Source organism: Malaclemys terrapin, chromosome 15, assembly GCF_027887155.1.
Source record: "Malaclemys terrapin pileata isolate rMalTer1 chromosome 15, rMalTer1.hap1, whole genome shotgun sequence".
In the NCBI taxonomy this organism is placed as follows: Eukaryota; Metazoa; Chordata; order Testudines; family Emydidae; genus Malaclemys; species Malaclemys terrapin.
In genome coordinates this window covers 29,177,596-29,200,410 of record NC_071519.1, presented here as the reverse complement: position 1 = coordinate 29,200,410, position 22,815 = coordinate 29,177,596, and the positions used below count along the sequence as shown (strand labels likewise).

The 22,815-nt window shown below is 44.0% G+C and overlaps 1 protein-coding gene across 2 annotated transcripts; it reads left to right on the top strand.

The window, feature by feature from the left end:
- Nucleotides 1–36: 36 nt before the first annotated feature.
- LOC128849125 (NF-kappa-B inhibitor delta-like) lies at nucleotides 37–21,951 on the top strand. Of its 2 annotated transcripts, none has more exons than XM_054049486.1 (6): nucleotides 37–112; nucleotides 5,056–5,107; nucleotides 6,427–6,596; nucleotides 9,422–9,538; nucleotides 17,781–17,945; nucleotides 19,070–21,951. In XM_054049486.1, exons 2-6 carry the CDS (start codon nucleotides 5,062–5,064, stop codon nucleotides 19,406–19,408), a joined length of 837 nt encoding a protein of 278 aa, XP_053905461.1. In that variant the 5' UTR covers nucleotides 37–112; nucleotides 5,056–5,061; the 3' UTR covers nucleotides 19,409–21,951. The 2 variants fall into 2 exon arrangements, with proteins under 2 accessions (XP_053905461.1, XP_053905462.1); XM_054049487.1 differs by having other exon boundaries at nucleotides 19,065–19,219.
- The last annotated feature ends 864 nt before the right edge of the window (nucleotides 21,952–22,815 follow it).

Here is a 22,815-nt window from a genome sequence, read left to right as displayed (position 1 = left end):
AGCCATAGTCTATGATTTGATACTGACAGGGGCTGATGTCAATGCTGTGGACGATAAAGGGCAATCCGCTTTACACCTCGCGGCAACATATGGATACGCACAAGTCATTCAGGTAGGAACAGCTTCCTTATTGTAATTGCAAGCAATATAGAAGTGCAAAGAAATCACAGTATTGGGATAGGGTATTGAAAACCAGGCTAAAATTTCAGTTCTCAGGGGTTTCCTGGTCCTGCTTGCAGGCTAAGGGGCTCTGTAATGAAACATGCAATCTGAGCCTAGCAGCAGTCAGTCTGCAAAGAGCCAGTCTAGAGCAAGCTGTGTGAGTTGTGTCTCTGTGCCTTACGGAGCAGCCTGCATCGTCTCTCTCTGTTTTTGGTTCTCATCTTGTGAAGGTTCTGGATTGTAAGAAATAGTGTTACACTGCAACCTTCCAGAAAGAGTATTTTGTTTTTATCTAACGTCTCTGTTTGTATGCCGTGAATGTAACAATCGATTGAGAGATGTGTTTCTAAAATGAACATCTCAGAAGTAAATATATCCTTAAGTAAAAATCTTTTGGCTTGATTTCATTCTTTCCAGTCCTTTATTAGGAGTCTTTTTTGCCACTTGCACCTAATATGTCAGCCCTTCACTTCAAAGGAGATGGCTGTATCATGTCACTATCTTGCTACTCGTGTTGTGGATGCTAGCTCCAAACCTGGTAGAGGAAATCTAGGCATATTATTGTTGTTATTGTTTGTTATTTGCATTGCAGTAGTGCCCGGGGCTCCAGTCAGACCTGAGCCTTATTGTGCTAGGCACTGTACAAACACACTAAGAGAAAGCTCCTGCCCTGAAGAGTTTGCAATCTGAAGAGACATCATGGAACAAGTGGGTGTAGCAAACAGAAGGAGTCACAGGGAGGGAGAAGGTAACAATGATAGGAGCACATCAGGAGCACACAGGTGTAAATCTGGAGTAACACCACTGAAATCAGCAGAGTTACTCCAGATTTATATCATGGTGAATGAGAGCAGAATTTGGTCCCTGGATACGTAGACTAGCTCCCTACACAGTTTGCCAAATCAGATATATTTTTTAAATGATAAATAGAGACAAGAGTTATTGATGTGGCTTTTCAAAGGCACAAAGAGGAAGTAGGCATTCATGGCAGACCCTCAGCTGACGTAAATTGTCATAGCTCCATTGCCATCAGATTGATCAGCTCCCTTGCTCCAATTCTTACTGAAAGTCAATGACACCTGACTGCCCTTTGTGCTGTTGAATATCTCTTCTGTTAACGATAGCAGTAAACTTGGTGGGCCACCTGCCGAGCCATTATTTCCTGTGTGTTTCTGCCTGCCTGGTTGTATGGCCACATTCTGATACACTTTCTCACACTGAATAGTGCTTTATTTAGGGTGAACATATATTCCATTTTGGCCGGGACAGTCCCTTTTTTAAGCCCTGTCCCAGCTGGCCTGACCTTTTTGTGTGTGTGTGTGCGAAAGTGGGCATTTGTTCCGTTTGCTCTTGCTGACTCGATCAGTTGGCAAGAGCATAAGGGACAAATGCCCACTTTTGTCAAAAAAGTTGGGTGCACTGAGGAAGAATTTGCAGGGGGGAGGCAAGCAGAGATGCCAGCCCTGCACGAGGGGGTGAGAGGAGGGGGGAAGCAGTGTTCTAGCAGGCAACAGCCTCACGCAGGGGAGAAGGGGGCAGTTTTCCAGCAGGCAACAGGGTTCCGACTGACAATAGCCTCACACGGGGGGAAGGGGAGTCGGGCGAGTGGCTGGGAGTGTCCCGTTTTCCTTTTGGGAAATATGATCACCCTAGCTTTATTCTGCCAGAAATCCTATTGACTTGAACAGGATTTCTCACAGAGCAAGATACTACCCAACATGGGTGAGTGTATTGGAATCTGGCCCTTTAGTAGATCATCGGTTGGTAATAAACTTTAAAGAAACCTTTACCTCGCTTTCTATTCATACCAGCAGACACTGTAGGCAGCTTCCCTGACAAAGTTCTGGCACCCACAATGATAGGATTACGGTAGGGCTGTTCCTCTAATGATGGCGCTGCATTGTAAATGAAAGAATGTTGCAAGATCGCCTTAGTTCTGGCCGTTTGAATTCCAGCACTGGTTAACCATGCCTTATACACAGCCCTAAGTTAATTCATAAATAGGAAGTTAATATGTAACTTACAGAGTGCTTAAGACAACATTCTTTTCAGGCAGCCTCATAAAGTGCTGAATCTGACTGGGAGGATTCCGTTGAAGGGAATGTTTGTGGGGCACTTGTAAAACCGACGGAACCCTTTTTCATGGAAATGCATCTTTTTCACTTAAAATAAGTGCTGCAAAATATATTCAGGCTCCCCAATCTGTGTAGGCAAATTCTTGAATTTTTAAGGTTTCATTCTGAACTTTTCTTCTCCCCCTTAATGAACTGAGATTAATAAGGAGGAAACTCAGAGCTATGTGTCAATATTTTATCTGGATAAATCACATTCACGTTATGTAAAGTTGGCACTGATTCCAGGTGTCTCTGAAATTGGGGCCAAATTCAATCAAAGACTTAGTGTCTCATGCCTGTATGTTATTAAGGGTTCTGAATGAGTCATCACAGTACATGTATTTATATTTGAAAATCTCAGCTAAGATGCTATGCTATGGGGAAATCAGGTTATTCAGCAAAAGTAGGGAAAATGTTATACTTTCTAGTATTTTAGATGAAGAGCCTGTACGAAGCATCACTTTATATCACCCTATCTGGGGAAAAAAGAGCTGAATGTTTTCAAATGTTGCACTCTGCATTAAATCCAAACAATGCTCATTTCCATAGAAATTCTTAACTGCTTTTATTAGTTTCATTTGCATACTGCCCCAGATATTACAAGCAGGCATGTTTGCTTCAGCCTGCCATATTGCTACACATGAAAATTTTACAACATGAGCATTGCCAATGTCAACAGATCTTTAGGAAATGAAGTTATGCTGTAAATGATAATATGTGGAGACAGCTTGTTATTTGTAGGTTTCTAAGATAGTTCTAAATACACATGCGTTCACGTTACAGGAAGGGTTAAAAGGCCTGAGTTTATATTGTTTGTTAACCCAGTGCAGAGTGCGCTAAAGAAAGTTGGCTGAAGTACTTGACCATCATTGACATAGATGCACTGACTAAAATTTATAGCTGTTAAAATAGAACTCAACAGAATTATATTAAGACCTGTTCTAAGGGTTTAAGTGGGACTTTAGTGACACAACCTGGGACTCCGGCGTCTACACTGCATTATGCAGGCCCAAATCCAACCACCCATATCCCAGACTTCCTAGTGCACTCCCGAAATCTGGTCGCTCTAGCCCTTAGTTCGTGATGCAATGCGGGAAACCTTGACTGGCCACAAAACGTAAGTGTCCAGAGGACAAAGAAGGCCAGCCCTTCAGTATGGTGGAATACTTTTGGCGGGCTCCTGGAGCATGAATCCCATGGGGCTGCATCTACACTGCAAAGCAACAGGATCCCAGCTTGACTGAGGCTCGGTTCCTCCACCCCAGTGGAGTCCTGGGAACCTGGGTCAACACGATTTGTGTGTTGATGGAAGGGGAGTTATGCTTGAGCCTGAGTTTGAACCCTGGTATAGACAGACCCACATAGATAGGCTTTGTGCAGCCTTTCTGGGTAGGATTCACAGCTCAATAGTTATCCTGCCTTTTGCTCTAGCAGGCATATTCAATAGCAGAGCCCAGTGCCTCTGCATCTCTCATATACAGTACAGTGCGCAGTACAGTTCAGTACATCAATGACCAAAGTTCAAGTGATGGTTAAGGTAACCGGCAAAGGGGAAAAATGGGTTGATGCTCTTCTTTGCTTCTTTATGATGGATAAAGAAGGTCTGTAAGCTTGGCTATTATTAAAGGGAGCAAAAGTGTTCTACATGTTTTTTACATTAGAAATTCAATCTTTTCCCTCTGTTTTTCCTGGTAAATTCTATGATCCAGTAGGATTGTGATATCATCAATATCCGAGGGGAAATGACATTTACCCAGCTGATTTGTGATTGTGACTGGCCTCTCAGTCATGCCCAGTAGTGACCTTTATTCTGTAAGCCTTTTGGGGGAAGGACTTTCTTTTTGTTATCATAGAATCATAGAAATGTGAGGCTGCAAGGCACCTGCATTGTGGCAGGGCCAGGTAAACCTAAACCATCTCTGACAGGCGTTTATCCAACATGTTCTTAACAAGCTCCAGTGATGGGGATTCCCCAACCTCTCTTGGAAGCCTGTTCCAGAGCTTAACTACCCTTATAGTGAGAAAGTTTTTCCTAATATCTAATCTAAATCTCTCTTCCTGAAGATTAAGCCCATTATGCATACATACAGCGCTAAGCATGAAAGGGCCCCTGATCTCTGCCTGTAGCTTTTAGTTGCTACTGATATACAGGTTATTATTATAATTATTACTCTCTAAAGTTATTTGAATTAAACATATTTTTAAAAACAAACACCCTATATGCGACAAAAGGAAAAAAACCTGTTTGTTAATGATTCAGCCCCTGCCGTATCCCTTCAGTTAAGGATTGAGAAAACTCCCAGTCCATAATTCTGTATCCTCCAACTAGACATCCAGCAAAAACAGGTAAGATTTAACATTCCTGATATTACCAAGTAAAAAACAAGCAGGAAAAAAATCCCTTATCCTGCACACACACAAAAAAATAGGCCTTCTCTAGCCATCATAAAGAAAGCGAAAAAGTGCACAATACTGTTATTTCTCCTCCTGCTGCCACCTTTAATACTTGAAAACATTCCCAGACAAGATGAAATAAAGGGCCACCCATAGTTCTACAGTTGGGACAAAATAGACAGGTTTGAAACAATCACTAACTCCAATACGGAGGCTAAGTGCATGAACATATAATTGGATTCATCTGTATTCTGCCATCAACAGAAATTCTTTCCAGTCAGTCGGCTCTGGGAATGTTACAAATGTTTATGGATGCTTTGACTGGTTTTTGCTATAAACAGCGTTCTGTTGAATTTAAATTCTCCTGTGCTTTTGTCAACTCTAGGTTATTATGTCACTAGGTTTCCCGTACGATTTAGAAATGAAGGATTTTGAAGGTAAGATAGTTTGAGTTTTAACTCTTTCACATTTTGGTTTTGCAGATTTGGATGGTGGCATTATAATAAGGAATAATAATTATAATGGAGAGACGAGGCGGGTGAGGTAATATTTTTTACTGGACCAACCACTGTTGGTGAAAGAGCGAAGCTTTCAGGCTTACACAAAGCTCTTCTTCATGTCAGAAAACGACAAGCTCAAATGCTTCTGACCTGAAGAAGAACTCTGTGTAAGCTTGAAAGCTTGTCTCTCTCACCAACAGAGGCTGGTCAAAAAAAAGCTTTTACCTCACCCACCTTGTGTCTCGAAGTTCCTGGGACCAACACGGCTACAACAACACAGCAAATAATAATTATAATGGATATTTGGGGCCCAGATATTTGAATTCAATGAATTTTGGGTTTGCAAGAATATCAAGGAGAGTGTTGGCGTCATAGGCTCTGTTTCAGGAAAGAACTTAAGCTATAGAATTCAATCATACTTAAACATATGCTTCAAGATAAGCACATGTTTATGTCCCCTGCCTGAATAGGGATGTTTTCCTGAACTGGGACCATAATGGATAACAAAGTCCTGTATAATATATAATATAATGGGTTCTAAGGTTTATGGTCTCTAATCACATCTCATGTATTCCCAAGCAATTCGCCATTCATTACTTTGAGTTAATTGTACACAATAATATTCCTGGAATTCTCTCAGAATAGAGGGAACTGTTGGAAAAAGAGCTGAAAATGAAGCAAAGGTTCAGAGTTAGTGCAAATGACTGATGATGATGATGATGATTGATTGATTTTTGTACAATGGTAATGCCAAAAGGCCCCAGTCACAGATCAAGACCCCCATGTACTAGGCGCTGTATAAACATCCAGAGCTCACAATCTAGGTTTAAGAGAAGATGCTGCACATAGATGAAACAGACAAAAGAGGGAGCCCTGACTTAAGAGAACAACTTACATTGTTGTTTGCAGTGTTGTTGTAGCCGGGATACTACCTCACCCACCTGCTCTCCCAGAACAACTTAGGGAGTTAACTCTTCTCAATATGTAAAGATTCGCTTTGGCTACCATTGAAACTAGCATTTAAAATCTGGGTTAGAGATCCATTCTGTGATTTCCCTCTCCCTTGAGGCCTATGTGTCTTTGGGGCACCTCAGACTATATATGTGAGACCTGTGTCTCTCATGAAACCACTTTTGTCATAACTGTGAAGTCACTCAGGGTGAAAGGAGCCAAAGATGTCTTATTTATTTATTTTACACTTTATTTAAATCAACTCTTTATTGAAACCATTTTAACCTTATTTCCTTTTTTTTTAGGCCATACCCCACTTCACTGTGCTGTTCTGTCCCATAATTCCCTGTTCCGAGAGCAGCAATGTCACCTTACACTAACCGAGGAACAGAGAAAAGAACTTCAGTACCAGAGTGAGGAGGTGCTATCATGTATCCACCTTCTGGTGCAGATGGGAGCCTCCATCCACAGCCGAGTAAGGAGCGAACATTGTTGCTTTCTGTGGTTGAATTACTGATTACACCGTGTCGCGGAGCAAGTGCGCCCTGTCTCTTCTTGGAACGGGCTGGGGGTAATGATGGTCCTATGGCTGAGTCTATACAACCATCCCTTGTCTTGGAATAGCTTGGCCTAGGGGTAAAAGTCAATATGGTTGCCCTCTCTCAGGGCTGTGTGGCCTAGCGGCCAGAGTCAATAGGGCTGCCCAGTTCAGCAGGGCTTCATGGTCCAATGGCCAGAGTCAGTCTAGCTGCCCTCTCTCAGGGTTGCATAGCCCAATGGCCAGAGACTGTATAATGGCCCTCTTCAGTAGGACTATTTGGCCTGACTGCCGGTTAGGGGAGAGGGCCGCCACCTGGGTGGAGTGTGACGCCTAGGTAGGGGGACCCAAGTCTTCCCTGCTCCACTGGGTCACAGCTCAGGGCCCTGTCAGTGGCAAGTATGCCCGTCAGTGGGGAATCCACCTGAAACATGCTGACCCCACACAGTGCAATAACTAGTCCCCCTGAGCTACTTCTTACCTTGTTCCTGATGCAGCATCCCCAGGGTCTCTTGGCTCTTCGGTCAATGCAGTTCCCAGCAGCTCTGACACTCCTTGGGTGTCCTCCGGAGTCTCAGCGTCCCGGGCTTCCACCATCTGGGGCTTCCACGGTTCCCAGGCTGGGGCTCCAACATGTGTCTTCCCTCTTCAGCGGTCCACCCTGAATGAGCCAAGGTGCTCCCTTTTATATCTGGTCTCCAGCCGGAGCATGCCCAGGGGGGCTGCAGGGACAGGGCCTCCTTGGCCCAGAGAGTAGAGCTAACCCTTGCAGTACGTGTGGGGCACATGTGCCCCGTCACACACTATAATGTAGCAGCAGCACTAGGGAATCCGATGGATGTCTCCAAAACAGGAGTCCGGTTCTAGAATGTAACATTTCTGTCCGTTCTAGTTGTTAAACTCTATACATTATGTTCCTGCAAAAACTGGCTGAAAAATTTCAATGAAAAAATTCTGGAACAAAACGGTTGCAGAGCCAACAACCTGTTTTTCAACAAACTCGAGTTCACACATTGAAAACTTTAAAAAATAGCAATAGAAGTGGGGCAGACTGAGATGGTTGTAAGATGCCCTGTCACCAACAAGTTGAGATGTAATTGCAATAAAATTGACTTTTCCAATCATAGAATCATAGAATCATAGAATATCAGGGTTGGAAGGGACCTCAAGAGGTCATCTAGTCCAACCCCCTGCTCAAAGCAGGACCAATTCCCAGCTAAATCATCCCAGCCAGGGCTTTGTCAAGCCGGGCCTTAAAAACCTCCAAGGAAGGAGACTCCACCACCTCCCTAGGTAACGCATTCCAGTGTTTCACCACCCTCCTAGTGAAATAGTTTTTCCTGATATCCAACCTGGACCTCCCCCACTGCAACTTGAGACCATTGCTCCTTGTTCTGTCGTCTGCCACCACTGAGAACAGCCGAGCTCCATCCTCTTTGGAACCCCCCTTCAGGTAGTTGAAGGCTGCTATCAAATCCCCCCTCATTCTTCTCTTCTGGAGACTAAACAATCCCAGTTCCCTCAGCCTCTCCTCATAAGTCATGTGCTCCAGACCCCTAATCATTTTTGTTGCCCTCCGCTGGACTCTTTCCAATTTTTCCACATCCTTCTTGTAGTGTGGGGCCCAAAACTGGACACAGTATTCCAGATGAGGCCTCAGCAATGTCGAATAAAGGGGAACAATCACGTCCCTTGATCTGCTGGCAATGCCCCTACTTATACAGCCCAAAATGCCGTTAGCCTTCTTGGCAACAAGAGCACACTGTTGACTCATATCCAGCTTCTCGTCCACTGTGACCCCTAGGTCCTTTTCTGCAGAACTGCTACCTAGCCATTCGGACCCTAGTCTGTAGCAGTGCATGGGATTCTTCCGTCCTAAGTGCAGGACTCTGCACTTGTCCTTGTTGAACCTCATCAGGTTTTTTTCGGCCCAATCTTCTAATTTGTCTAGTCAAGTCGGTATCACGGATTTCATAGTGAGTGATGCAGTGTGTGATGCAGCTATTTCATGTGCAGTATTTCATAAACAAAGTATTCCTGACCAGATTATTCTATGGCAAAAGGCACACTTTGGAAGGCTGCACTCTTCTTCTATTATTATTATTTTATCGATTAAACTTCTACATCTTCCTTTTCACAATCTCGAAGCAGAGTAAAATTCACTCCTGTGCAAAGGTCCAACACAAGGTCTTTGCATCACTTAAACCTCACATAAACCCTATTTCAATTAATATATAAAAGATAGGTATTATTATTATCATTTGTATTATTTATTAGAGAGAGAGAGAGATTCCCTAGTCCCTCAAGTTTCCTCTCTGTGTTCATCTCCTCCTCCCATGATACACAAGGCTTATTACAGGGTAACAGAGGTAATTCTTACGGGACCCTTTGTGGAAGGCCTTTTTTGTATATATAAGCTGAATGGGATGGCCGTACTAAATTCGTATCACAGAGATTAAAGCAGAGATGTGTTGGCACTATATTACCAAGTGAAATAAATATGGAGCCTCATCCTTTTTCAACTACATGATCATGAAATGTTGGCCAGTGGCATACTGGCTGAGAATTTAGGGGCTTTCAGATAATTTATTCTACAATTATTTTATTGTTGCATGTTCAGGACCAAATCCTGTATCAGCGTAATTCTCCAGAAGTCAGTGCTGATTTACAGCAGTTGAGCAGCTAGCCTTTAGTCTTCTCCAGCTTACTTACATAACATGCTAAGCTCTTCTGCAAACGCTTTGTTGTTGTTTTTCTAACAGGATGTTAAAAGCAACAAGACAGTACTTCATTACACGGTACAGGATGGGAACATCTCCCTGCTCAAGTACTTCTTAGAACTAAATGCTTTCATGTCTGAGGACTTTGTCAACAGTAAGGTGAGTTAGGGCTGGTACTGGTGCCTAATTTGCATGAACCATAAGACATGGGATGTTCAACTGGAAAGCAATATAACAATTGGATTTCACAGGAAAAGATTTTTGCATGCAGATATGGCAAACTATCCAAACTAAACACAGGAAGTCAATGGACTGTGCAACTTTTCAAAGCTACCTTGAACCTGTGTATCCTGTTTCCATTTATAAAACATATCGCAGGTAATATTTTCTAGAAGGCATTATGCAGGAAGCTAATGCAAGAAACAGAGTACGGAGATTTACATTTTGACCATGAATAAAATAACGTAATTTGTATTGCTGTTGTAACACTCACATACCCGGATTGGGTTTGGAATCCCCTTGTACTAGGAGCTGTATCAACAAAGATGAGAGATATTCCCTGCTTACAGTCTAAGGCTCTGATTCAGGAAAAGCAGCCCTAGTCAGACAAGCATTTAAGCACATGCCTAATTTTAAGCACATGCTTAAATTCCATTGAAGTCAAGGGCCTTTACCCATGTGGTGAATGTTAAGCATATTCCTCAGTACTTTCAGAGTCAGGGCCTAGAAGACACAAAACAGATGAATGGTATGAGGATGAGACTATAACCTACAAACAGGTGACAGATCTGGGGATGAGGATAGAACATACAAGCAGAGGAAGATGGGGAGGAAGTCCCACTGCTTTGTTAGCTACGTGTTTTGTTGCATCTTTTATTTTATTTTTTTAAAATTGGGAGTAAGGTAGGATGGCAGGAACAGGGGCGTTAGTAGAAGTAAGGAACTAGAAAAAGAAGGAAGGGGAAGAGGGACAATTGTAGCTTGTCACCTTCTTAGGCATAAACAGTAGGCAGGTTTTTGTGAGCAGCACAGCAGAGGTAAGCCTTAAAGAGGGATTTGAAGGAGGATTGAGTACTGGCTGCATGGACTGTATTCAGGAATGTTTTGCATTGGGGATCAGTGCCCCATTGTGCTCGATGCCCTACACACACATAATAAAATGGCAATCCCTGCCCCAGAAAGCTTTGGCCCGAATTTTTAAAGGTATTTAGGTGTCGTGGCGCTAGGTGTTGCAATGCCTAAGTATTTAGGAGCCTAAATCTCATTTTCAGAAAGGATTTAGCCCCTTAGGAGCCACGATCCCATAGACAGTCAATGGGATTTAGGCTCTCAGTGCCTAAATCCCCTTTGAAAATGAGATTTAGGCTTCCACATTTTTTAGGCATTGCAGTGCTGAGTACTGCAATGCCAAAATACCTTTAAAAATCTGGGCCTTACATTCTACATGGAGCATCAAATCTATACTGCATTGAGAGTACCTGTAGTAGTATTCAAACATGGATCTTTGCCCACGCCGTGAGTAACTGACACAAGCAGTGAGGGAGACAAGCAGAAAAGGGGTTGGGAAGGAAAGGGAAGGGCAAGAAAAGTGATTACTCAGTGAGGATGAAAATTATTATTGAATCATGTCACAAGTTGAGCAAAGAGGCCTGAAATGATGCATTGTGCTGTTCCAATGCCCAGTGCGATGCTGTGGGTCAGCAGTATAATGCGGCGCGTTTCAGTCTGCGTGTCTCCCCCATCACCTGTGCCATCCACAGTATGGAGACAGACTCTTGGAAACACCCCTGCTGCTTAGGGTTCATTCCAAGGACCACCAGCACAATCGTTTTCTCTCCAAATTATTTACACCCTTGAAGCAAGTCTCAGAACCGTGTGTCTATTTTGTCACAGAGCAGTGAAGTTGTTCATGGTGACAACTAGCTGTAACTTTGAGCTTGGAGAATGTAAATATTTTACCGCACATTTCCAGTTCCTGGAAACCAAAAGGGGAGATAAAGAAGTGACATACAGCAGCCGATGAAAGCAGTGACCCAAAGTTGCATTTCAGGAGAAATACAAGGAAATCAGCCTAGTACAGCTTGCGCTGATGCCAAACCTCTAAGAGGATGTCTACACGGCAAAAAAACCAAACCACCCACGGCAGTGAGTCAGAGCCTGGGTCAGTTGTCTCAGGTTCACACTACAGAACTAAAAATAGCCGCGTAGACGTTCCTGCTTGGCCTAGAGTCTGGGCTCTGAAACCTGGCGACGTGGGAGGTCTCAGAGCCTGGGCACCGGCTCAAGTGGTAACATCTACAACTGCTATTTTTAGCCCCGTTGTGTGAGCTCCCTGAGCCTAAGCCAGTTAACCCAGGCTCTGGGCAATGGTTATTGTGAACGAACGTCATGACATTTATACTTTACTAGAGACCATCCCCTGGACATATTTCCTGGAGTTTTTACTCCTAATGGCTTGCCTAGCAGCTAGACATCAGGGCAGATCCTCAGTTGGTCTAAACGGGTGCCGTTCTGTAGGCTTCAGTACAGCTACGCTCATTTATGCCAGCCAACGATCCGACTCAATCTGTTCAGGCTGTCTCAGCCTGTAGTGAGTCGGTGTGGCTCCCCTCCTGCCCAGAAGAGGGAGCCCACGTGCCGGCACCAGAGTGGGTGGGGCCACCACCGCCTGTCCCCGCCCCCCGGAAGTCAAGGGGCGGGACAGGAAGTATAAAGGCCGGCCGCCCGAGCTCAGTTGGCGGCCAGCCACCACAGGGAGCAGACGTGCGGCCGGGAGCTCCCGGCCGGGAGACCGTCGAAGACCCTAGCTGGCCTGAGCTACCCCGGGCCCGCTACGAGGAGGAGCCGCCGGAGCCCGTTCACGCCCGCCACTGGGAGAACCCCTGGGAACCGAACCCCGCTAACCCTGAGGGTGAGACTGGACCCGGACCCCTCAGCCCCTGCTGCTATCCAGAGGAGCCGCCTGAGGACCATTGGCCGGACTTCCCGGCAGAGCTACCAGACTTGCCGCCGAGCCCGGGCAGAGAGGAGCCCATGCAGGTGGACTGGCCCGATCCCGGCGCAACGACCGAGGTAGGCTGTGAGGGGGATCACGGAAGTAGCCCGGGGGTAGCCGACCCCGGTCCGGCTGCAACTGAGTGTGAGCCTATGTCAGTGTGTTGCGGTCTGGATACCCCACTGACCAGCAGCGGCAGCAACCGCTGTTAGGGCCCCGGGCTGGAACGCAGTGGAGTGGGTGGGCCTGCGTTCCCCCCTGCCACCCTCCGTACGGGTGGCAGGCTTCCCCCTCACCCAACGCTCGGCTACAGAAGCCTGGGCCTTGAACTATTTGCCTGCTCAGCCCCTGCAACAAGGGCCTGAGCTTAACTGTGTTTGCCCCGCCCTGATCCAGGGCCTGGGCTCTGAACTATTTGCTCGCTCAGCTCCCTGCAACAAGGGCCTGAGCTTAACTGTGTTTGCCCCGCCCTGATCCAGGGCCTGGGCTCTGAACTATTTGCTCGCTCAGCTCCCTGCAACAAGGGCCTGAGCTAACTGTGTTTGCCCCGCCCTGATCCAGGGCCTGGGCTCTGAACTATTTGCTCGCTCAGCTCCCTGCAACAAGGGCCTGAGCTAACTGTGTTTGCCCCGCCCTGATCCAGGGCCTGGGCTCTGAACTATTTGCTCGCTCAGCCCCTGCAAACAAGGGCCTGAGCTTAACTGTGTTTGCCCCGCCCTGATCCAGGGCCTGGGCTTTGAACTGTTTGCTCGCTCAGCCCCTGCAACAAGGGCCTGAGCCTAACTGTGTTTGCCCCGCCCTGATCCAGGGCCTGGGCTTTGAACTATTTACCCGCTCAGCCCCTGCCATAAGGACCTGAGCCTAACTGTGTTTGCCCCGCCCTGATCCAGGGCCTGGGCTCTGAACTATTTGCCCGCTCAGCCCAGCAAGCAAGGGTCTGAGCTAACTGTGTTTGCCCCGCCCTGATCCAGGGCCTGGGCTCCTGAGCTTTAACTGTGGTTGCTCCGACTCTGCACCAAAGAGCCGGAGTTTCAGGACTAACTGACTGCTTATTCCCAGAGTAGTGAGTCGGTGTGGCTCCCCTCCTGCCCGGAAGGGTCGAGCCCCGGCTAGGACCTACTACACAGCCTTTTTTAAAAACCTTCTTATTTATTATGTTTCACATCCAGCAAGCATATTAGCAATCCAGCTGAACTCCGTATTGCAACGTTTCTCCCCATAGAGTGACATCTGGGACAACACCTAGCACCAAATCATCACCACTAGTGGTAGATTCGTTTAGACTCAGTGTACATTTTCAGCACTTGTCATCAGCTCTGAAGAAAGGGGGGAAGGGAGTTATTCATCTAATGTCCAGAAATGAACGTGGTTTGATACAGAGACTGGGAGAAAGCTGTACCGTTAAATATTATGTAGCTCCATTTACCCCAGCTGAGGATCTGGGCTTATAAACACACAGATCCAACAGCAGAAACTCACTGCCATATGTTGAGTACTCTGAAGTGTGGCTTCCTACCATCATGTCAGCCTCTGACTTTTGAATGTGGCCTTATTGAGGAATTCTCCTTGTCGATAAAAAGCAACAAAGAGTCCTGTGGCACCTTATAGACTAACAGACGTATTGGAGCATGAGCTTTCATTGGTGAATACCCTCTTTGTCAAACGCATGTCCTTGTCTAGTTTACTTAACTGTTCTCCAAAGGATTCAGCATGAGAGAAGATGTTATTCAGTTCAATTAACCCGGCGCTCAGTTTTGTGGATGCACAAGTGACACTTGCACGTTTTGTCTTATAAAGTTCTGTTTGACGGGGAATGGCACGTGCCTTTTGCTCTGTGTGGCGGGACAAAGATCTGTAAAGAACAGTCTCCCTCCTTACCCTTAATTTTTTGAAACACCCTGGTCTTTTTTGCATCATTCTCCCTTTATCTCTTAGGACTCATTGCACAGGCAATAACTTGTCCATGGGGTTCTGGTATCTGACACTGTCTCCTGATAATAATCCTGTAGGCTCTTTCTACATTGATAGGATCATCTGGAGTCTTCAGCTGCACTGCTGTGTCTCCGATAACCATTATTTCCAAAAAAAAAAAAAAAAAGATTAAATCGTTGTCCTCTTGTCTTTCCTGTAGTTAAAGAATGTGAAGAATTTGAGCCCACACCTGGCCCTCAGTTTGCTCTAATTTCTTTTAAGTTTCTGCACGCTGTTCAGCTTCTGCTCTTATTTCTTCACAACTGCATCCGCCTTGGCCCCCGGTGCAGTCAAGGCCTTCCATGCTCTTTCTAAAGCACCCAAGTGAGCGTCTAGAGAGTCCCATAAGATTCCTGTCTGACTTTCTTCCATTTATGTTTAGCAGTTTACTGAAAGAAATATCCTTGCAATATTTACTAGCCAGTGAGATCCGGGACAAGGCTTCTTAAGGGAATACTCAGATACTATAGGCCAGAGGCCACATCCAAAGCTCAGTGAAAGAAGTGGGAATGTTTCTACTGACTTTAATGGGCTCTGTCTTAACCTTATAAGACATGGATGGATGGATGGATGGATGGATGGGGAGGTGAGGGAGTAGGTGGGTAGATAGATAGGATTCAGAGGCCTAGCAAGTGGGTCTTGGATCAGGGAAGAAGTGCACTGGCAAGTTTTTAACTTGGTTGCTTTGTTTGTTGGGATCCTGGCTATGATTCAAGATCATACCTATGTATGCAAATGCCAGCTTCACTGGGATATTGAGTAAAATCTGAGTGAAAGCTGCCACTTTCGATGATCTCCTGCCTCGATGGGTCTGACTCTTTACTTGCTACAGTGTGGAAATTCAGTGATCTACCCAATACAAAGTCAGTAACATTAACAGTTTCCCTGGAAGCTTGGAGGAGTTCTCAAAAGTGCAGAGGGGCTTGGAGACCCTGAACTCCATCCCAGGGCCGAGTATGCAGCAAATACTGAACCTCAGCGCAGTTTGGAGGAGGATGAGATGATGAGCCCACTGTGCCTCCAGGGTGCAGCCCTGAAGTACTCCCAGTAGGAGTGCTGGCGAGACGGGCATAATACCTCTGGCAATGCTGGGGGGGAGCACATGGCAGAAATTACTGGTGCACCTTGTTACAAGGTACAGCAGCCGCTCTGCTCCTCTGGCTAATGCAAAGGGGTGGGGAGTATTGCACAGCATGACCCTGTCTTCTCCCCAGCCACCCCACCCTGTGTGTGTAATCTAGTGCCACAGCGGGCACTAGAGTCACCAGTCTCTTGTGCACCAAAGGTCTGATCCTGCATGCATTGAAGTGAATAGTAATGCTCCCTCCATTAAGCCATAAGATCATGCCTCTGTGCAATAGGAGAGAAGGCTTCTTGTGTTCTCTATCCCTTGTCCCACTATAGGCATCATTTAGCCTATAGTGTCCCTAATCCAACTTCCATTACAGCGAATGCAAAGGCTTTAATGACAGCTCAGGCTTTATAAAGTTAAGAGTCTTATTTGCCTAGCTTAATGCTTGGTTTCTGAAGATACCAATGTTTCTGCCTCAAGACTGTTGTCAAAGATACAGCATATAAACACAGGTGCTTCGTTTTTTCTTGAAAAGCCATATAAATAGCCATATAAATAGCTAAGTAACAGTCATTTTGTTTTATAGGATGGTAAAGTTGACATAACAGATTTGCTGATTCAGAACTTGTAAAAATAACTTGTATCCCTAAGAAAAGCTTTTAAGAATTCATATTTGTTTGCTATTTAGAGGTGTGTTTCCGAATATCTTCTGCATCACTGGTGCACGTGGAAAAAAAATGACTAGCCACTCCTTCTAAAATTGGTTAGCATTTGTGTCCCGTACCTTTCAATGTCATCCCCTTTCCAACTGAGCTCATAAAATAACGGCAACGGCGTATCACTGTGTAATAGCTAAGTAGTAGTATTTGTTATTTCATCAGTTAATAAATAGAACCACAGCAGGGGAGATGATCATACAAACTCAACAGAGCCCCATCTGTGATGAATACATGATGATTTGAAAAATAAAAGTTATGGGGCTGGTTAAATATATTATTAGTATCATAGAATCTTTAATAAATTAATCCCTTGCCATCTATATTTCTTTTATTAGTCCTTCGTCACCAATTCTATTGACTCTTCTGGCTGTGCAGCGTTACAGCGTTTGTCCTGTCCTGTCTGATAACTGTGATCGAGTTCCTCTCCGGTTACAGAACTCAGTCTCAGGCCACCTACCGACCTGGCAAGGAATTACATTTTTTTTTTTTTCCATTTTTAAGAATGCTTATGTAGAAGGACCCAAGAAAGCACTTAAGCGTGTTCTTAAATCCCATTGCTTTTCATGGCACTTAAGCACATGCTTAAAATTAAGCACAGGCTTACATGCTGTCCTGAATAGGATGCTTTCCAGAGTTGGGGCCAATGACAGGTGTGATTTCTTTCACCTGCTCCAGTACCTGAGCCCCTCTATATATACAGTCCTAGCATATATTCTTAATATTACATAGAGATACATGGACAGCAGTAACCCTTCAAAAACTGGCCACTTTCCAGGTGGATCACTTCTAATCTGAGTGTTTTGCAGTAAGTTCCACTGAGGACACTTACCCAGTGATCTGGAACTTGGAAGCGCTCTAGCAGTAACAGGCAAGGTGGCTGGGACTTGCATTTTTTTGAAACAGGAAAGGCCCAGTGGCCAGGAAATCAATGTCTTTTAGCTCCAAATATAATCCATTAAATATTGTTCCTGATCCTCATTTCCACTAAGGCCCTTTTACACTCTTCTGGCGGAGGCCTTAATGTGCATGGCAGAGCAGTGTAAAGAGGTGTTACTGGAAATGAGAATCAGGCCCATCATTTTCAGCTATGATGCCATCGCACAACTGTGTGTAGTGCATCCATGTGGCACCAGATTTTACTTTCTCTATGTAAAGTTAGTTTCTTGATAAGTGACTTTTCTTTAGCCCTTCAACTTCCTTCTACAAGGCACTTTATATGGACTACGCCCTTCTCTTTTTGCAAACAGCTTATCTGGCCCCTGCCACCTAACAAGATATGGTTCTGCAGAAGTCTGCAGGCTCATTGGGCACATTGCTAGTCAGGTGTCTTTTGCTGGCCTCTGAAGTACTGCTACAGCCAGGTATCCGTTCTTAAAGCATCAAAAGCCACCAACTCTTAGAAGCACTGTTTTCCCAACTTTGTAGCAGGTCTATTGAGCTGTGGTGTTTAGAATAGGCATATATAAGTAGCAGATAATGGGGATACCCTCAGGCAAACAATATTTTCTGGCCTCTTCATCTCTAATTGATGGTTTTCCATTTTTTGGGTACCTTTTTAAAACTGAAAGTATTTTTGCGGGGAACTGAAAGGTACAATTGAACGATGGACTGTAAGGTGTTGTGGTTTTTTTTTCATTGTGTTAGGCTCATGGTAACACAGCTTTGCACATGGCAGCTGCTCTTTATCAGGACAAAAATCAGGAAGAAATTATCAAATTGCTCCTGGACCATGGGGCAGACCCAAGCATCCGAAACTTAGACAACGACCAGGCAATTCACATGGCACAGTCAGGAAAGGCTGGCGATCGGGTAAACATTACATACAGTTTATACTTTGTAACTCTTATTACTTTATAACTGCCTATTAAACATAGACATCATGTACCTTTATAGAAAGAAAGAATTCAGTTATAGTGAAATTTTGCTACTGAAATTCCCCGATTGAAAGGCTCTGAAACAATGGACCTTCATTCCACTCATAGTGGAGAGTCCACTGTGCTGACCCTCCAGACCCCCAGCAATTACCATCCATCAGCTAGGCTTTAAGGCCCAGATTTTCAAAAGTGACTGTTGATTTGGGGTACTTCCATCTTCAGGGGTTCAACTTGAGACCTTTTAAAGGGCCCTGATTTTCAGTAAATGCTGAGCAACCACCCTCTGAAAATCAGGCTCCTTTGTCAAGTTGGGCACTGAAAATCACTAGTCACTTTTGAAAATCTTGGCCTAAATACAGTATTTCAAAGGGATTCTCCCGTCCCCCTCCTCCTCTGTTCTATCTAAACAGGGGAGGAGGAAAGAAATTGTCACTGCTCCATAAAGAGTAAAGAAGAATTTACAACTCCAGTGTTGTGGTTGTTCCCAGCTGGAGTAAAGAAGAACTAGTCTTGCTACAGTGGCTTCCCACAATTAGGACCTAATCCATGGCCTATTGAAGCCAATGAGGGTCATCCCAGAGGCCGTCCCCTCTCTCTCACACACGCACAGTTCTCCCTGCAGCTATATCAGGTGAAGAAAGCCTTGGTCACCATTCCCAAGTGAATAGGGCTAGCTATTATGCCAGATAGGCTCTCCTCTGTTACAGCAAATTTGGGTCTCCACTGTACATGCATGGATGGAGTGCATATCGGCATATGCCTACACAAAGGACATTTGCCTACTTTGGCAATTCCATAGCCAAGGAGCATAACAGAAGTATGAATGGATGCTCTGGAGATCATAGAGAACTGTCAGCACATAACTCTTGTGTTATGAAAACAAATACTGACAGAAGATTAAGTTACAATGCCTTCATGTGTGAAAAGGTTACTGGAGCACGTTCTAATTGACAATGGGATCATATACATCCGCCATATGCACATCCATCCACAATTTTACATGACGTAAACAGTCTTTATATTTTATATTTTAAGTCTTTATATTTGTTGGCAGGTCAGGCATTTGCTGAAGAAAGGGAGAGTCACGTCAGCATTTGTTACCTGCCGTCGAAACGCCAGATCCTAGATCACCTGCCAGTTCAGACAGGGTTTTGCCTTGGTTTCCTGATAAGACACCTCCTTTCAGAAAAACTTGAAGTCTTTAAATCAAGACTGAACGACTTTCTAAAAGTTTTGCCACAAGTTGTTGGGCTCAATTACAAGGATTGCTGGGTGACATTCTGTGGCCTTTGTTATGTAGGAGGTCAGAATCTAACTGCTCCTTCTGGCCTTAAAATCTATGAAAAACCAAAGGCTTCAGTAATGAACTGTAGGGTGCAAATGTGCAGTAGCCACTAAGTTACGCTCACCATCGTACGAGTCATTTGCAGGTTTAAACTAGTTTAAATGGTGGATTTTCTGTAACTTGAAGTCTTTAAGTTATGATTTGAGGACTTCAGTGACTCAGCCAGAGGTTAGGGGTCTATTACAGGAGTGGATGGGTCAGGTTCTGTGGCCTGCCATGTGCAGGAGGTCAGACTAGATGATCATGATGGTCCCTTCAGGCCTTAAAGTCTATGAGTACGTCTGAACCGAAGACCTCTAAAGAGAAAATTCCTCTTGTCCATGAAGCTACTATCAATTCTGTTCTTCAGTATTTTGCATGAGAATATTGAAGTAGCCACACTTGAAAGCTTGCGTATCATGCTTCTGACTGTAAGAGGGGAAAACAAATGCTCACAAGGATAAAAATACAGGACCAGATCCTCAGCTGGTGTAGGTCAGCATAACTCCACTGAAGTCAATACAGCAGCACTGATTTACAACAGCTGAGAATCTAACCCACATATTCCATTTAGCATTCAGAAAACTTAATTTAGCAACAGTTCCTGTATATAAAAATAACAGACCCGGCTGATCATTTGAGTTCTTCTCTTCTCTTAGGATTATCCTCCTACAGTATGTGCAATGACTAATGGGATTTTGCAGCTCTAATCATGCAGTTAAGAGTGCAGGAAATCACTTTGTCCTACAGAAGACAGGTAATGATTACTGGCGAACATGGTGACATGTTATCTAATCTACTTAATTAGTTTAGTTAGATTAATCACAATGGCAAAATCATCAGCATCAAACCTAGACTGTCAGTCATGTGCCCCAACTGATGCTAAAAGTAACCCAGAAAATCAAAAGTCTGAAGAAGAAAGGCCTGTTGGATTTTGTTTTCAGGCATCTATTTCATTTAAAATGCGTTAAAATTAACCGAGGAAATTACCCAGAATAGTGACCAACATTCAGGATGCTCATTCAATATTTCCGGTCAGAATAATCTATACAACACTGTCAATCATAGCAGGAATTATGGTCCTGAAAGCATTAAAATACAAGAAGCTAGATCCATCTCAGCTGCAGCCAAGGAGCACAGGGCATAGATGGGTGAAAAGGTGGCAGGAGCTCATCTCTGTACTCTCTCAAATCCTCAGATCACTCTGTGTTATTCCAGTCCCATGTAATTTAGAGCAGTCTGGGGGTTGCCAATGGTCCCAAAGGACCAACATGGCATTGGGGAATCAACAGAATGTAGGGAAGCTCCAGTCTGCCCATTCACTGTGGGCTTCCACTGTGGACACAGTGGAATTCATTGCAGGAATAAGGCCCAAAGCATGAATGGAGAATATTCATAGTAACATTCTTAGCGGAATGTGTATAGTAGTAGATTCTTTCTATGAAAAGATTTGTGGGTTGCTATGCAATCGTAGACTGAAAATAATGTCTCTTTTGAGTCGATAGAAATGAGGGGGAGTAAAGGTGACATTCTGACAATCAGTATCACAGATGGTAATTTTCGTTAATTATATTTAATAAGTTGACTAGAAAGCATTTTGATTGTACCTCGCTATCGTCTCATTGTAGCACAAATGAATTTTTAACAAGCGTAAACAGAAAGGTAAAGGATCATTTTAGTTTCGTTTTTTTATTTTCGTTTTTTGGCAGCATCTACATGACTTAGGAGCCTGAGTCCCAGCAACTTAGCTATTGGCGCATGCGTCTCTGAGAGTGACTCTTTCAGCCTTCGCTTTTTGAACATTAGCGCTCAGTGTGTCCCTCTTGAATGATGCTGTTATATTGGGAATCACTAGTGATTTGCACTGAGACTTAGGCTCATAAGTTACTTAGGAGTTTTGAAAAAGAACGTTTAGCCAAATGTTTAGCAGGTTTAGACTAAAGCTCTTCAGAAACACTGCTATAGGTATTAAGTATTGGGGGTAGCCGTGTTAGTCTGTACAAGGAGTCTGGTGGCACCAAACAGATTTATTTGGGCATAAGCTTTCGTGGGTAAAAACCTCACTTCTTCAGATGCAACTGAAGAAGTGAGGTTTTTACCCACGAAAGCTTATGCCCAAATAAATCTGTTAGTCTTTAAGGTGCCACCAGACTCCTTGTTGCTATAGGTATTGTAATTACAGATTGCTGTAACTCTTAGCCTTCCTCAAACCTTTCCCTCCCTACCTCTTGGTTACCTCCTTTCACTTGCATCACGTCGACATACCTGCCAACATTCTCAGACCGAAAAAAAGAGCTGCTTGTATATTTGCATATATTTGCATGCATTCAGGCACAAATCAGCCAAAGCACATGCCTTCTCATTTTGAAGCTATGCTGTAAGAAACTCCAGTGTGGGAATGACTGCATGCATATGTGAATGTTCAGTAGGTGATATGTGTAAATGCAAATAAATAAATAACTGCAGTTGTTTAACTTGCTGCCATCAGAAATCTGTGAATAACACTGAGCATTTAATACACTTTAATGTAACCACTCATGCAGATTTTTATGTGGAAATTCTTATTTGTGCGATAAATTGGATGCCATCATACAATACATGGAATAAACCATTCTTGAATTAATGAGTGTTTAAATTATTAGCTCCCCATTTTCTAGGGTGAAAATGACCCCTGTGCAGAGAACCAGCACCACACTTGTGCACCATTTAAGTCCCTCTTATGCCCTCAAAATAGGACTTATGTACTAGTGCATAAGCTTCTGCTGATAGCACAGGGCTGAATTTCACTCATTGAGTAGTAACCTTACTCTGCAAGAGGTTCCTGTTGATTTCAATGCAATTGTTCAAGCAATAAGGCACTCCAAACTGTGAGAAAGGATGGTCGAATTTGGCCCTCTGTCTATGTCCAGGTTTATCCTTTCCTACCTTTGACTTAGCATAGGTTGTTACTCAAAAGGCCATGTTATCATTAAACAAAGGTATGGAGAATTGGCACTATGGAAAATCTCCAAATGGTCTGTAGTTGAAAGCAAAGAACTATTATTTGATGGATTAAACAGCCAGGACATTAGCGGAAAGCCATAATTTACGAGGTTTTGTCTTACCTACATCTGCACATTGCAGTTAGAAACTGGGGTCCAGACATTAGGTTTGTTAATGGCTTGAGTCTCAATTTCTTATAAGAAGGGAGTTATCTTAAAATAAAATATCAATTTTATATGCAAACTAGATAATATATAGTTATTATATAAACATTGGCCAAATCCTCAGCTGATGCAAATCAGTGCAACTCCAGTGGTGCTTTGTCAGTTTATATCAACTGAGGACCTGGCCCAAAGTGTTTTCCTTTAAACAAATTTGAAAAAAAACCCACCAAAAAAAAAAAAAAGGGCCTGCATTCCTTATTGTTGAAAAAGCCCAGGAGCAACCTTTGATAAATTGTCTCCTTTTATCATTTCTTTCTGATGTTAATAGACAGTCC